Source organism: Pongo pygmaeus, chromosome 6 (genome assembly GCF_028885625.2).
Source record: "Pongo pygmaeus isolate AG05252 chromosome 6, NHGRI_mPonPyg2-v2.0_pri, whole genome shotgun sequence".
Lineage (NCBI taxonomy): Eukaryota > Metazoa > Chordata > Mammalia > Primates > Hominidae > Pongo > Pongo pygmaeus.
In genome coordinates, this window is record NC_072379.2 from 131,126,063 (window position 1) to 131,141,855 (window position 15,793).

At 47.6% G+C, this 15,793-nt stretch overlaps 1 protein-coding gene across 3 annotated transcripts in view; it reads right to left on the reverse strand.

Moving 5' to 3' along the window:
- PLXNA4 (plexin A4) overlaps positions 1-15,793 on the reverse strand; it is a 448,758-nt gene that overhangs the window by 64,543 nt on the left and 368,422 nt on the right. For all 3 annotated transcript variants that reach the window (XM_054495762.2, XM_063667849.1, XM_054495760.2), the window contains exons 11-14: positions 11,165-11,261; positions 10,502-10,692; positions 6,343-6,494; positions 1,939-2,056 (exon numbers count right to left, since the gene is read on the reverse strand). In XM_054495762.2, coding sequence (XP_054351737.1) covers positions 1,939-2,056; positions 6,343-6,494; positions 10,502-10,692; positions 11,165-11,261 — 558 coding nt within the window. The remainder of the gene's footprint in view (positions 1-1,938; positions 2,057-6,342; positions 6,495-10,501; positions 10,693-11,164; positions 11,262-15,793) is intronic.

Below are 15,793 nucleotides of genomic sequence, written 5' to 3' on the forward strand. Positions count from 1 at the left end.
AGGGCCAGTCATGGCGCGGCACGACACTCACGTTTCTCTAAGGTTTGGCCCTGACCATGTTCAAGTCTGTGTCAAGTACTTAAGCTCAGTTGCTTTCACCTCCCCTTCTAGACTGTAGGCCTCATGAGGGAGGTGCTGTGTTGAGTCTTATTCATCATCCATTAACCCTCACAGCCAGAACCATCAAGTCATAAAATACAACTCAATTAAACAAGCACTCATTAAATAATCTAGTGAGAGGCATTGTGCAAGGTGATCAATGGCTGTCAGTTGAAGAAGAAAGGAGGAGGAGGAGGAAGGCTGATGAGATAAAGGAGGGAGGGAGGAAGGAAGGAAGCAAAGAAACAGGAAGAAAGGAAGGGAGGGAGAAAGGAAACAAGGAAGGAAGGAAGGGAGAGAAGAAGGAAGGAGAGAGAGAGGGAGGCAAGGGGGGGGGGAAGGAGGAAAGAGGGAGAGAGAGAGGAAGGAGAATGAAAGCCAAACTCCCCATGACATATTTCAGGGCATTTGATGGCCAGGCATAAAATCCATCACTTCAGGCTTCCAGCTTCCAAAAGCAGCTCAGAATCATGAGGAAATTGTACCATTACAGCTGTCATTAATCTGAGAGGTTTAGTTTTTAAAATGATGGGTGTGTGTGGCAGGGAATGTGTTCATGTCTCTACCATCTCCATAATCACAAGGCTGAGAGATTCCAAAAGCCTCTGTCCCCTAGAACTACTTGTCAGGCAGCCTTTGAAGGGATGAGAGGTTCCAGGCAGGAAGGAATTTAAGGACTGGGGAGAGATCCTTAGAAAGGCCATGGGATGGGGAAAGGGGTGGTAGGGGGAGAGGTGGGGGCAATGGTGTGGGTAGAGGGAAATGGATTGGGTATGCAGGTGAGAGGTGGGCAGGGGTTAATGAGGTCATGAAACAGGGATAATGGTGAGTGGGTGCTATGGTTTGAGTGCATCTTCCAAAGTCATGTCTTGAAAGCTTAATCCCCAATTTAAGTGTTGAGATGTTGGACTTTTAAGAGGTGATTAGTTCATAAGGGCTCTGCCCTCATGAATGGATTAATGTTACTACCATAGGAACATGTTTATTATCAAAGAGTGGGTTTGTTACGAAAGGCAGTTCCACCCTCTCCCGCTCTTGCTCTCTTGCACGCAGTCTCCTGACTTTTCGCTTTCTGCCACGAGGTGACGCAGCAAGAAGGCACTTGCCAGATGCAGCCCCTAGATCTTGGACTTCCCAGCCTCCAGAACAAGGAGTCAAATAAATGACTCTTCTTTATCAATTACCCAGTCTCAGGCATTCTTGTATAGCAGCAGTAAACAGACTAAGACATTGGGGTGAAGGAGAAGTGTGAGGGCGATAGGATGACATAATGGGCCACAAGTGTGCAGGGACAGGCCAGAAAATGGAAGCAATGGTGGCAACCACAGAAATAATAAAACAAATGATATTAGAAGTCATAAATACATTGATGTAATTTTCCACAAGATCATGGGGTTGATGCTATTATTATCCTCATTTTATAAATGAAGAAACTGAGGCAAAAACAAACTGTTGAGCAACTTGCCCACGTTCACCCAGTTAGCAAGTGGAAGAGCCAGGTATCAAATCCCAGGAGTTGCCTTGTGAAGTCCAAGCTCTTGCCTACCTACCATGCCACACTGCCATGTACCCACCTGGGGACTCTGGGCCCTGAGAGCTAAAGCAACTTACCTGAAATCACACAGCCAGGCACAGAAAAGTCTGGATTTGAATCCAGGTCTTCCAGACTTCAAAGGCTGTACTCTCACTCACTATAAGACAGGAGTCTCATGAACTGAGGGAGGTTGCAGGGCGGCCCCTTGCCCTGGGTTTGCCCACAGAGCTCTAGAGGGGCCCAGCAATCATGGTAATGAGCTCTGTGGCCTGCACCCAGCCAGATCACTGCTGGCCAAGACTCACCATGAAGTAATAGAGCTGTGAGGACCGGGCCATGAATTCAGGCCGACACACAGCCACGCAGATCTCCACGAAGCCTGCATGCTGGCTGGGCTTGGCCTCCCCCATCTCACACACGATCCTGCAGGGAGGATAGGAGAAATCCCATGGGTCACAGGACTTCCAGCCAAGACCCTGCACCCCACAGCACCTACCCAGGTCCCTTTCTCCAAAGTAGGATCTCAGGGATGGCCAGGTAGGGGAGGAAGGAGAAGATATCCTAATTCCTCCTAGCAGGGGCTTCTCCTTAATTGTCAGGCAATGAGGAAACTTGACCTATGGGATCTCCTTTGAGGGAGCCTAGAAGAGGGTCCCTGTGTTCTGACCCTAGATGTTCAGTCCCTAATTCATGATTATCTACTCAGTTGTCAGCCAGACTGGAGGGCATGTTCTAGCCAAAACCCTTAGGGAATAGGGCTGGCAGAGTCCAGAGAGGCAAAGCCACTTACCCAAGAGCTGCAGCAAGTCAAACCAGAGCTTGGAACAGACCTAAGGTTTTCTGGTCCCCACCTGGGAGCTTTTTGCTCCCAATGATTGTGTTGCCTCAGTGAAGTGCTTTTGCTTCCCAGCCAGCCTCCAGGCTGGGTGAGGGGATAATTGAGTGTGTATGTGTATGTGTGTGTGAACTTTTTCCTTTCTAAAAATTCTTATTGCTTTGATTACAAAATTTGTTTATACCCTTTGAAAATAATCAAACAAACGGTACAGAGTATGGCAGTAAAAAGTGAGTGCTCCATTCTTCTTAAAACTTAAAACTATATATATACTTAAAACTTAAGTGTGTGTATATATATATATCTTTGCAGACATAATATATAAATATATATGTGTATATATATCTATGTATATATGTATATGTATTCTTCATTTTACAAATGAAGAAACTGGGGCAAAGAAAAGTTAGGCTACTTGCCCAATACATATATTTGCATACATATACACATATATACATACACACATATGTATATTTATATTTGTAATTCATATGCAGGCACACATGAACATAAATGTGTTTTTACATATATGCAATTACACTTATAAACATACATGTATAAGGAAAGATATATGTGTTTTTTAAAATAAAAGCAAAACATAACATATCTACTGCTATAAACACTTCTGTTTTTTGCTCAGCACAATTGCATGGACCTTCCTTCCCGTCTCTGTAGACACGGCTCAACTTTTTTTTTTCAGCAGCCTCACAGTATCTCATCTGATGATTGCACTATAATTTACACAACCATCTTCCTATTGATGAACATTTAGTTGTCTTGATTTTTCTGCTACTCCAAATAATTCTGCAAAATGAACCAACTGACACACACATCCTTAGGCACTGTATAGTAGGATAGATTTCTAAGGAAGGAACCTGTTGGCTCAGTTTGTGTATTTAATATTTGGTAGATAGAGCCAAATAATGTTCCAAGAAGTCTGGACCATGCACTTCTATCGATGGCCCACTCTTTTATCAACACCAGATATGAACAATCCTTTTAAGGTTTTTCCAACATAATAGGGGGAAAAAATCTCATTTTTATTTTTATTTTGCAAATTACAGGTGAGGTTTCATAAATTTTCACATGGGTGTGTTTTTAAGATCTCATATAGCCTTTCCTTTGACTTTTCTGTTGAAGCCCTCTTTCTTGCTGATAGATTGTCTGAATTAGGAGTATTAACTTTTGTCTGTTATAAATATTGCAATGATTTTCTCCTCACTTGTCATCTTTCACCTGTGGTTCCAATGTCTTTTGCCACAATAAAGTTTAAAAGTATCTGTGTGGTTAAGTTGATTGTTCTTTTACTTTATGGCTTCTATGTTTTATGTTTCTCTTAGAAACAACTTTTGAGTAAGGTTCCTGAACAAATAATACCTTTCTATCCAGATCACATAATTAATACATGTTTGGTGTTTAAAAAAAAACCAGAAAGTACATAAAAGCACTTGTCATACTGACACACCCCCCAGCTGCACCATTCAGAATGTAATTTTCCATAAGACCATGGGGTAGATGCCATTATTATCCTCATTTTATAAAAGAAGAAACTGAGGCAAATAAAATGTTGAGCAACTTGCTTACATTCACCCAGTAAGTAAGTGGCAGAGCCAGGGCTCCAGTCCCAGGAATCTCCCTGTGAAGTCCAAACTCTTGCCTACCTACCATGCCACGCTGCCTTGCACCTATGAGTAATATCCAGTGTCAACATTTTGGTGTTTCTGTGGCCAGTCTTGCTTTTCTTTTACAAAATTGATTCAAAACTCTATATTATGCTTTGTAACCTGTGTTCCAAGAACCTGTGTTCTCACTTAATATACCTTGAGTATATGCCTGGTCATGATTCTTCTATAATATCAGATTTAATGGCTGTGTAGTTTTCTTTCCAGTGCTTATACAGTAATTTATTGATGAATTCCCTATTTTTACACATGTAAATCACTTCTGAGTTTTTACTATTATAAATAAGGCTGAAATAAACATTCTTGAAAATAAATATTTGTGAAGTCTGGTTATTTAGGGAAAGTTCTAGAAGTGTGATGGCCAGGCTAAAGGCTTTTGACCCACATGTCCAAATTTCCTTCTAGAAAGTTTGTCCCAATTTCCCCTTGCACCATGAGTGAAGGAGTCAGCTACTTCTCATGCCTCTCTCCTGCACCGGGCATTAACTTTCACAAACCACTCCCTATTGTTTTAATTTGCATTTAATTGATTACTACTGCTTTTAAAAATTTATTTTTCGTATGACTTTTGGTTCTTTATCTCATAAATTGTACGTTCATGCTGTTTGATCATTTTGTGATCTTTGCCTTTTATTTATAAAAGCTCTTTATATATTAAGAAAAAGTATTTATTAACTGTAATAGGGTGTAACCATACTACCAGTTTATCATTCACATTTTTATTTTGCTTGCAATGATTTTTGATGCACAAGTTTTAAGGTTTTATGTACTCAAATCCCCTAATCTTTTTCTTTATAATTTCCTCTGTTGCAGTTATACTTCGCACAAGTTCCCCTTCTTGAAATCGAATAAATTTCCACCTGCATTTTCTTCTAATCCTTTCACAGTTTCATTTTTTAAATTTAACTCTTTAATCCATTTGGAATTTATTTTGATGTGTAATGTGGAATAAGGATCTGCTATTGTACTTTTTCCAGGGAGTTAACCAGCATCAATTATTGAATGATATTTCCTCGGGTGATTTGAAATATCACCTCTATTACATACTAAATTTGCATGTATCAGCATTCTTTGTCTGGGTCCTCTATCTTACTTTACTGATCTAACTGGTATCACAATATTTTAATCATGTGGCTTCATAATAATACTTTTGATATCTGGCTATGTAATTCCAAAGTAGGATATTTTAAAATTCTCCAAATCACAATATATTAGCAGTGGCCTAGTTTGGTTTCGTTATAGAAAGGTGTCAGAAAGTTGAAAGAGCCATAGAAAGATCTTTTAGTAACTAAGTGGTGATGGACCAGAGAGGTGAGTCCTACCAAGACTGGATCCTTAAACCATCTGATCTGCTATGAGCATCTTGGGGAGACCTCATGGAAATCAGGAGGAATTGAGGATGGTGGTACCAATGGTTCAGAATCAGTAAACCTAGGCAAGACCCAGCAAGCAGAAATGGAAAGTGCACTCACATACCTAGGGGAAGCCTTGCGAAGAGTCAATAACTTATGCATACAGCACAAGTGAAAAGATTTCACTCCAGGAGGTGCAACAAAGATGGTATGGAATATAGATTCTATGGTGCTGGTAAACATTTCATAGTTGTGTTTGCTGGGCTGGAAAATGGTGCTTACTTATTTACAAGGCCATGCATGATTCACAAACCTCCTCTACTAGGTGGGTTACAGGTCAAGGTCTTTTGCTGAATGACCCATTAAGTGGGCCAGCAGACTTTCAAAGAGAAAAATAATCTAAGGCACCCACAAGCCTCAGAGTGGGTGTGAATTTCATTGTCAGTCTCCATAGAGAGTAGCACAGGATCAGTGCTGGGGGGGATGTGAACGGGAAGTTGAGGACAGCAGAAGGAATTGGACTTACACTTCTCTTGCAGATTTTCATTTTGTTTTGTCTCCCCTCTGTGCAGCCTTCCTTATACCCCAAGTAGGTAACAGTCACCTTTCTCTCCCAGCTATTTCTCCTTTCCCTCTCTACACTTTCCGCAATATGGCAGCTAGCTAGCTGAGCAGGCAGGGAGTTGTGGGAGTCCACCCTCCAACTCTAGAATATTAGGGTGGTTCTCCTTTTTCCCCCACAACAAGCTCTGAGAGCACCTAGTTGCTGACCAGGATGTCCGTAATACTAACCCGTCTTCCCTCCCCTGTTCCTCCTGTGTTGCGGGCAGCTTCACTTACTGTTCTGCAGGGATGTAACCATCCACCAAAGGGCTGCACTCCACGCCAGCAACCTTGACATGAGAGGCGATGTCGCGAAATTCCAGGCCCAGGTTCTCCCCTCGGATAGTGACCTTGGTGCCCCCTTCCCGGGGGCCTGTCACTGGGATTATCTGGAGGGAGGAAGAGAAATAATTACACAAACACCAAGATACTGCCACTCACTTGCTGATGAGGCAAGGAGAGGCTGCTGGCTCTTGTCTCATCTGCCCCAGAGTCCCTGAGTGGCTCGAAGTCCCCAAGGGCACCCAAAGCCTGCGATAATCAATGGGTAGCAGCTTCTAGGAAAGCAGTCCGTGTTTGTGTGTGTCACTAGGAGCAGTATGCAAAGCCCATAGTACATCTTTCCATTTCATAGAAGAGATCAGAAGACGGAACATGACCAGCAATGCTACCAGGTGATTCGTAGAAAACTGGGATTCATGCCTTCTAGCATTTGCTGGTGTTGGCTCTACTCTCAAGGAAAATAAAAACCCCTCCTATCCACCCAAAGCCCTCTACACCTACGTGATCCTACCCACCTCTCAAGATCCTTCTCAAATGACACTGCCCCATAACCCTGTGTTCTTCCTCTCTCTCCACTTAAATTCCAAGGTACCTTCCTTGTGCCACTTACATGGCAACAATTCTTTGTGCCTGTTCCTCATCCTTCCCACTCCCAGCCCCCTCCTCCTCCAATCCTGAGTCTCTGAGAGCAGGTCTCTCTCACTCCTTGTGGGCTTTTCAGTAACAGTACCATCTTTATGTCTTGCGTTGTCACTGTGATAAAACCTATAACTGTCCAAACATCTTTCCGGAATTATTATGAGCATTTGTCATAACTCCTTTGCTGTTGTTGTTTGGCCTGGTACCACACAGATTTAGGTTTAATTTAAATTTTACCCTCGTACACAGGTCAAAGTGTACTGGCTTTCCCTCCTAAATCAGTGTCAAAAACCCATGATTAAAATGTGAGGACTCAACATCCAAGTGCCTGCTTTGAGATGAGGGCTGTACAGTTAACACAATCTCATCCTGGTGTTTCATGGACCAGAGAAGGGCATGCTTCCATTCCTGGTGCCTATGAGCACCAGCACCTGGACCTTAGCCAATGTCAGCAGGATTAGAATGGAAGGACCCCAGAGATTCCATCTCTATCCCTTTTCAGCATATCCGACTCTCCTCAACCCTGCAGGGCCACAAGTGGGAATTCCATCCTGGGGTGAGGGTGAAACATGGGGGAAGCAGAAGAAACTAGGCTGGGCTGCCCTCCCCACCAAGTGGTAGCTTCTCCAGGTGAGACTGCTTACCTGCCACAGTCAAGCTACCTCCCACCTCCTACACATCCCCGTGAGGGTTGGTGTGATTGTGAGTGAGCATGTGCAGGGGTGTGAGCCTGTGCATAAGTGTATTCCCGTTGCAGTGGAAAAACAGCTTCCCTGGAGACACAGGCCCATTTCTCTGAGAGGGAGGTGGACAGATGCGGGTAAGGTCAGAGGGAGAGTCTGTGCTCTTCCCAAATGCCTGTCTAGCCAGTCCCCAAAGTGCCAGTGGCACCTGGCAGCAGTTTCGCCATGATATTCTAGCCCTGGCTTGTCATACTGAAAAAGGAGTTTTATCTCTGGCCCACTCCTTCGTTCTCCAGGTTCCCCTAGGGCCAACACCAGTATGGAGGCAGTAAATAGCCTTTGTCACAGGGAGATTTGTTTAATTTGCCATCTCCTCCCTGTGATTTTCTTGGACGTAGGCCAAGAAGAAAGCAAGTCCCACTGACGGCACCAGACACACTGCCATGCGCAGCAGCCCCCTGGGTTGGTTTCTTGTTGAGGGCTCTGGGAGGAGCAGTTCCACAGAGGAGGTGTGAGGGTGAGGGGTGGGGACTGGGAAGGGAGGACATGGGCCCAGGTGTGGGGTCAAGGGTAGTGGGGAGAGGAGAGGTCCACCTGTCCTCCTATTCCAGATCATTCTGTAGGTTAATTCTGCAAATATTTCCTCCAAGTCTGAGAATCACTATTTAGATTCCTACCATGCAAAAGACTGAAGTGGGGACTGAGAGAAACTCTCAGAGCCTGTACAGCCAGGAATGTGGAGGATAAAGGGTCTGAAGCATGGAGCACATGTTGAGGGCCACTCCAAGGGGCTGCTTTGCTGGATGAGGCTGTTCACCCACAAAAGCCAAGAATCTTCTTGCTTTCACACATCCCTGGTGCACGTGCACAATTTGTGAGTGGGGGTGTGAAGTCTCACCATTGTAGTAGAGGAGAACAATAACCTAGGAGAACATTACTCAGCAGATCTGGGATTCAGGACCATGTTATTGACACTTTGGTTAGAGTATGTGTGCCTCTCTGAGCATTAGCCTCTGTCTGGAAGAGAATAATAACCTGATGATAACCCTGGCCTTGGGAGACATTATGGGTTTGAATTGTGTTTCCATCAAAGTCACAGGGTGAAGTCCTAACCCCAGTGTCTCAGAATGTGTCCTTATTTGAAGACAGGGTCTTTACAGAGGCAATCAAATTTGAAGGAGACCATTAGGATGGGCTTTGGTACAATATGATCTAATGAAAAAAAGAAATTTGGCCACAGAGGAATGCACAGGGAGAAGATGATGGGAAGCCACACAGGGAGAAGATGGCCGTCTCCAAGTCAAGGAGAGAGACGGGGAACAGATGCTTCCCTCACAGCCCTCAGGAGGAACCGACCCTGCCAACACCTTGACCTTGACCATCTACCTCCTGAACTTCAGGATGATCCATTTCTGTCGTGCAAGCTGCCTAGTCTGCAGTACCTTGTGACGGCAGCCCTGGGACCCTAATAGAACAGGTGGTTGTTTGGACTGACAAGGTAAGGGGTGTAAAGGTGCGGTGCAACTATTAGGCATCACACAAATATATGGCCTATGACTGTGCCTGCCACTGTTAAATGATCATATATTGTGTGCATTTGTGAAACTGTGCACAAAGCCCAGTACCAGTTCATCCTCACTGTTCACTGAGGCAGAGACTGAGTCTCTGTCTTCTCTCCTTCTCCCTCTTCCTGCTGCTTCATAATCCTGACCAGCATCCGCAATGGTAAAGAGGTATTGAGCACCTACTGTGTGCTCAGCCCTGAGCTGGAGGCACAGATGCCATGGTGCCACAGATGCCATGGTGCCACAGATGACATAGTGCCATGGGGGAGGAGCATGTAGAGAGAGAGATGCAGCCCTCTTTTTTATTTTAAGAGGGAGCAAGGGACTCCAGCCTTGCTGGAAGAGTGCAGGAGTGGGAGGAGAAGAGACATGACTACTTAAATGAACTCCAGGGGCAGTGATTTCCTTGGCTTAGACATCCCTGGGAATGATTTTACCAATGATGATGAGTAAGGAGGCTGGTGAGATCCCCATGCGCTGGGCCTGGAGCAAGGTACCTTGCCTGTAGGTGCGTGTGAAATCCTTCCAACTCCCATGTGAGAGGGATGCTCAGGCCCACTGCACAGTGAGGAAGGTGAGGTGTGGAGATAGTGGTGATTTAGCTCCAAGGTACTCAGCAAACAGCTGGTGGAGCCTAGATTCAAACCCTGTTCTCTGGGACTCAGTGTCTGCATGTTTAGCTCTTCACCGTGTTCCTCCACAAGGTCTTTGCTCCATGGCCTGTGTCCCTTTGGTCCCCCTAAACTGTGCTCCATCTTACAGCTCAGGGCTTGCTTTGGGGGAGTTCAAAGGCCTCTCTGTCATGACCTTCTTCACCTCCCCAGAGCCAGGCTGTGCCCCAAAGCCCATGCAACCTCCAATCACGGGTTGACACTTGGTGAGGGTGCCACTGGTGGAACTTCAGGCCTTACCACCGAGGCTCTTAGAGACAAAGGAAGGGGCTGGTGAGGACTGAGTCCTTTTTGACACAGCTCCTCGGAGACTCCAACAGGACAATTGGACCCCTCGTTGAGGATAGTCGAGCCCCAACAAGAGTCTGTGATCCAAGCCTAAGCTTCTGGGGAAGCTGTGAAGGAAAACTAGCATGCCACCCAGCCAGGCAGAGCAACCAAGTCCACCCAGTGACCACTGGGTGACCGACACCACGGCTGGGCAGAGTTTCCGCAGGGTGTGGCACAACAGCCTGGAGCCTGCCCATTTGGAGCAGGAGGCCCGACCCCGGCTTACCTCTGTGATGCGTGGGTTGGTGCACTTGCTGTTGGCACCAGACAGCTCTAGCCACCGGCTCTCCTGGTCAGGGCAGTGCTGGCGCAGGGTGCACTGGCCCGGACCCTGGCACCAGCCACATGCGAAGTCTGGGTCAGCCTTGAGGCACAGCCCACAGCTCTCGCGCATGGCTCCACACTTGTAGAGGTGAACTGCAGAAGGGAAGGGCAAGGGCAAGGGGTGCTTGGGAATGGCAGTGGGGACAGGAGGGGCCCAGAGAGAGAAAAAGAGTGCAGTCCCAGCCTGGGGTGATGGTGCACAAAGACAGCTTTGCCCCCTTAGCCATTCTGATGCAAAAAAGAACCTGAAAGAAAGTCCAGGCCTGAGCAGAGGGACTGAAATGGGAAGCTCTGGGGGTCTCTGTTCACTCAGCACTCAGCAGCCCTTCCTAGGAAGTCCTCTGCACGCCACCTCCTACCAGAAGCCCTCAGCCCAGGTCAAGCTGTACAGAGCCCATGCTCAAGAAGTAACTGAGAAGCACAGATGGTGAAGGAGGGGCTCAGAGGGAGAGCCTCCACTAGGAGGCAGGGGCAGAATGACTCCCGCAAGAATGCAGGGCAGCTCCTTCCCTCTCTACCCCGTCCCTTCCCCTCCCTCCCCCGCCAGGCCCCAGCCCTTCCACACCTTTATTCTGAGCTGGGTTGTCAATGTTGAAGTGCCCATTCCACACGACCGTCAACTCCACGGGCAGGTTGTTGATCTCCATCCCTTCATAGGAATACTGCAGCCAGGTCAGGGAGGAGGAAAGAAGAAAGTGGGGTGACAGAGCATTCTAGAGAGGGCCCAAATGATCATCCTAGGGCCGTTAGGAGCTCACGGGCTAAAGATTGGCCAAGACTGTGCCTGTGTGCATGTGTCTACCTGTGAGCACACAAGTGTGCACAGGCACATGTGTGTACAGGCAGGGAAGTGCGTATCAGAGGAGGTGGAAGATAACACAGGGGTGGGCCAGGCCTCCAAGCACGCCCCTGTGGATGCCGACTCAAGGAGCAGATGGGAGCAAGCCACTAGGTCATCTCCTGTGGGTCTCAGGCAGGAGGCCTGTTCCCACCCCCTGGGCTTTCCTGAGAGGTAAAACTGAGGGAGGAGTCCACTTCCTCTCTGGCTGCCCAGGGAAACCCGGGTGCCTAGGCCCTCCCAAGTCTGCAATTAGATTGGGGAACTCTAATTTCCAGGAAATGTCCAGGGTAGGTGGATGCTTTACCAAAGATCTGGGGAGGGATGATCACTTCCCAGGCAGGGCGGTGGTTGCAGAGACTAGAAATGAAGGAGCTACACCCTAGGGGGATGAGAGGCTGGGGGTTAAGAGAGAAGAGAACTAGATGGGAGCTTGTTGGTGAGGGGGGAAGTCCTGAGGACCTTGGAGGACAAATCTGGGAATCTGGGCCTGGATGCTGCAGACAGTCACCAGCTCAAAGCCAGGCTCATGCCCAGATTCCTGTTGTACCCCTGTCCTCAGAGGGCTCCTCAGGGTCCTGGCTAAGAGATAGGAGGTGGAGGGTGGAGAGAAGAGGGAGGTGCTGGCTTGAAGATGCTGGTGGAGGGGGCAGTCCCCAGGCATGATGGCCCCTAGTCTGCCTTCCCATAGCAGACCCCTCTCAGGCTCCAGAGAAAGAGGGTTAGCAGAGGGAACTTAGAGCCCACCCTGGGCAGCAATTTCCAACCACTACCTGGTGATTTTCTCATTATTCCAGCCGACTCTGCTGGCCACAAGGGGCAGGATGGAGGAATGGAATTGAGACAGATTTTCTGCACAGGAGGGGCTGAGGCCTGGCAATTTGTTGAAAGAGGTTAGTCCAGAGGACCGGGTTTGAAGTTGTGTTTGCAGAACCTATGGGCTCTTTTAATTCAAATTTAATCTGAATTAAAAATTTGGAGGGCTGGGCTAGGGGGATGTTGATGGATATCACAGGAGGCCACTGAGGCTCCGTCCTCCAAGTTGGCCATGGCACCTTCATGGACAGGGAGGGTGGCCACAGGACATGGGAAAAACACATCTGGGAAGAATCTCAGAGGGCTACTGTCCACACCTCTGCCTCTGGGCAGGGACAGGTCTGTACCCTATTTGTAGGAGCTTCTAAAGGAGATGTTCTAATCTTCAATGCAGAAAATCGCCCTAAATTCCTGAGTTATGGAATGTGCTCCCATGAGAACAGACTGTGACTTGATGTTGCCCTCATATAGCAACCTCAGGAGGACGTATCTCCAGCCACTTCTGGCTCTGCCCTAGCACCCAGAGTTCTAACTTTCTCCCTGGCAATGCGTGCCAGGGCCAGAGAGCCATGTTCGGTGTTTGTTCCACAATGGAGGAGTTTGCACTGCACCCCCCTCGTTGAATGTCTCTTTTGACCAATGGCACCTGGGCCAAGGCCAGGGTCCGAGCTCACAGAGTAAAGCAAGGGTTCCTAGCCCTGCAGAAACCACAGTGGAAACTTTGATCATCATAGAACTCAATCATCAACTCCCCAGAGGTTGTCTCTGCAGCTGGGTCAGGCTGGGTGGTCCTAAGTTGTCCTGAAAACCTCTTCCACTTTAGACTGGTGGTTCTTAGAGTGGTCTATGGACTCCTTCAGCAGAATTACCCAGGGGCCTACTAAAATGCAGATTCCAGGGCCCATCCCAGATCTGCCGGACTGGAATCTCTAAAGATGAGGGGCATTTTGAGAGCTACTCTGTGATTCCGGTGCTGATTAAAGTTAGAGAATCCCTGCAGTCTGTTAGAAGTAGGGAGGCAGATGACTGCCCCAGTGGAGGGAGAAGGGTATAAGAGAGGGATGCCCTCCCTCCTTGTGTGTGTCTGTGTGTGTGTGTGTGTGAGAGAGAGAGAGAGAGAGAGAGAGAGAAAGGCAGAGAGAGAGAGAGAGAACTTCCAGGCTTCCAGTTCCCTCCTCCAGCCACATTCAATTTCTTCCCATCCTTCTCATCTCTCTCCTTGTTGGGGAAGGATCTCTCTCCTTGTCTCTCCAAGTCCCAGTGGGGAAAGGTGATCTCAACAGGCTTCAAGCTGCTGCCTGGATGGCTCTGAGCAGGGCTGGCTGTTTCACCCCAAGCTGAGCACCATCTGATCACCTAGAGGCAGTGCTGGCGTGGGCTGAGCTCTGACCTGTAGGAGGGATGCTGACAGCGGCTATGTCAAGATGGGAGCCTGGCTTCTGCTTTCAGGCCTGGGTCTGGCCAAGACACAAAGTGGAAGCAGCAGGTGGTGACCTGGAGTATGTTAGTCAAAAATCAATAAATCCTCATGGCCCCTCTCAGGAAGGACCTGACATCCCACAGACAGGAAGGCAAAGAATCCTACATACATATGCATGTGAGCATCTGTGTATCCAAATGTGTTTATGTGCATGCTGACTTGGGGAGAGGTTAGCACACATCTCCATGTTATCTGTATGTCCATAAATGCACACACACATAGACACACAGACACACACAGTTCCACAGAGTGGTTCTGCCAGTGACCAGCTGTGTGAAACGAGCAGATAATCCAAGTCTTAGTTTCCCCATTGGTAAAGCAGGAATTCAAAGCAGTTCACATCTCCTTGGATTGGCGTAAGGATTCAAGATCATGCACAGCATGCTCCAAGCATAGTGTCTGTCATATAGTCTAAGCACTCAAATGTGATTGTGTATTTTAGTCTATGTGCATACAGTTGGGGATGCTATGCAAAACTATATTCGTGTTGCCCATGTTTATGTTTGTGCAGAAAAATAATAGCAGCCATGCATTGAGTGTTTCCGTGCCAGACCCTTAATATGTATGGGGATGTATGCATATGAGAACGCTTATATGTTCTGGTATGTATGTGTGTGTGTGTGTGTGTGTGCATGTGTGCAAGCACAAATTTTCTCTTTGAAGAAATTGAAAATAAAAAAGACATTAGGATCACATGTGCTGGGCATTTCTTTCTCTTTCTTTCCCCCAATCCTGGGATCTAATGATTATTAGAGAAATCGTTAACCCCATGTGCTCCCCCTCAGCTCCGCTCTGTCTCTAGGGAAGTTTCCATTGTTCCTGGAGGCTCTCTCTCCTGTGGATGACCTGCAACGTGCCTCGGGCAGGGTAGGGGAAAGGGGTGGGCATGGCAGACGGAGCCTCTCTGCCTCTGCAGACAGCTGGGAGCCTGGACCGTGGGCTCCCATCCCCCAGGATCCCTCCATCTCCACTCCACTTAGCATTTATATAGCTCTCTATAATCAGCGGGCAGTTAATCTGCACAAAGCTCAGAGCCCAGGGAGGACAGGCTCCAGGCTCCTGGAGGCCAGGAGGTTAAGTGTCTCAATCAAGGTCTGGCACACCATGCGGGGCTAATGGATGACTTTCCCCGTTACCTTGGGAGAGTGTGAACCTCAGCTTCTAATTCTAAAGCAAAAATGAGACCTCGATATAACTGAGACATTTTTTCCTCCAGCCAGTCCCTTGTCCTGAGATCTGAGATATTTTGCCGGAAAGTTCTGCCATTTGGGCAAACAAAGCTCAACAACCTAATGCTACACAAGAAGCTAGTATGTACACTGTGTCCATCTCTAGTCCAGAGGGCTCTGCTGATTCCTTTTCAGCCGTGTCCCAGTAAAGTAGAAAGGGGACAAGTTCTCTTCCTATTGCTCCCCTATCCCTGTTTTGCACGTGGTAAATGAAGGTGCCAAGAGAAAACCAGAGGCCACCATGAGTCCGTGGAAGCTGGGCCTGGCCCCGGCCCTCATGACCAGCGCTTCAGCCAGCCAGATGCCCTTTGCAGCTCCCTCACTGGCATGACTGGCAGCCTCTGAGAGCTGGTGGCCACGCACTACTATTAGCAGCACTTGACATTTTCCTAGAGCCTTGATCTAAAGTAGGCCATGAATACCCACAGTTGCTTCCCCTCCACTGCTGCCTGTGAAGTCCGCCCTGTCCTTCTCCCACCAGCCCCTGGGGGCTGCAGCCATTGGCTCAAGGCCTGTCCCCGCATAATGGGGTTGGAACTGGCTCCACCACCCCAGCCCAGTGTCACTCCCACACTGAATTTTCTTCTTTTTTCTCTGCTCTCCTTTGAGACCAATTTATCACCCACCTCCTTCTGCCATCACAAACTCGTAGATTTCTTTGTTAGATCGCTTGTCCAAGGCTGTTTCTGATTGTTCATGGATTTAGGAAATGAAACAATTTCTTCTTCCACACAATCCTCTTTGAGGCTGATCAGACTGTACTCCCAGGAATAACACCAAAGCTGGGGTAGAAAGTGCCCTTCGCTGCTGTTCTTTGCTCAACCTTTGATT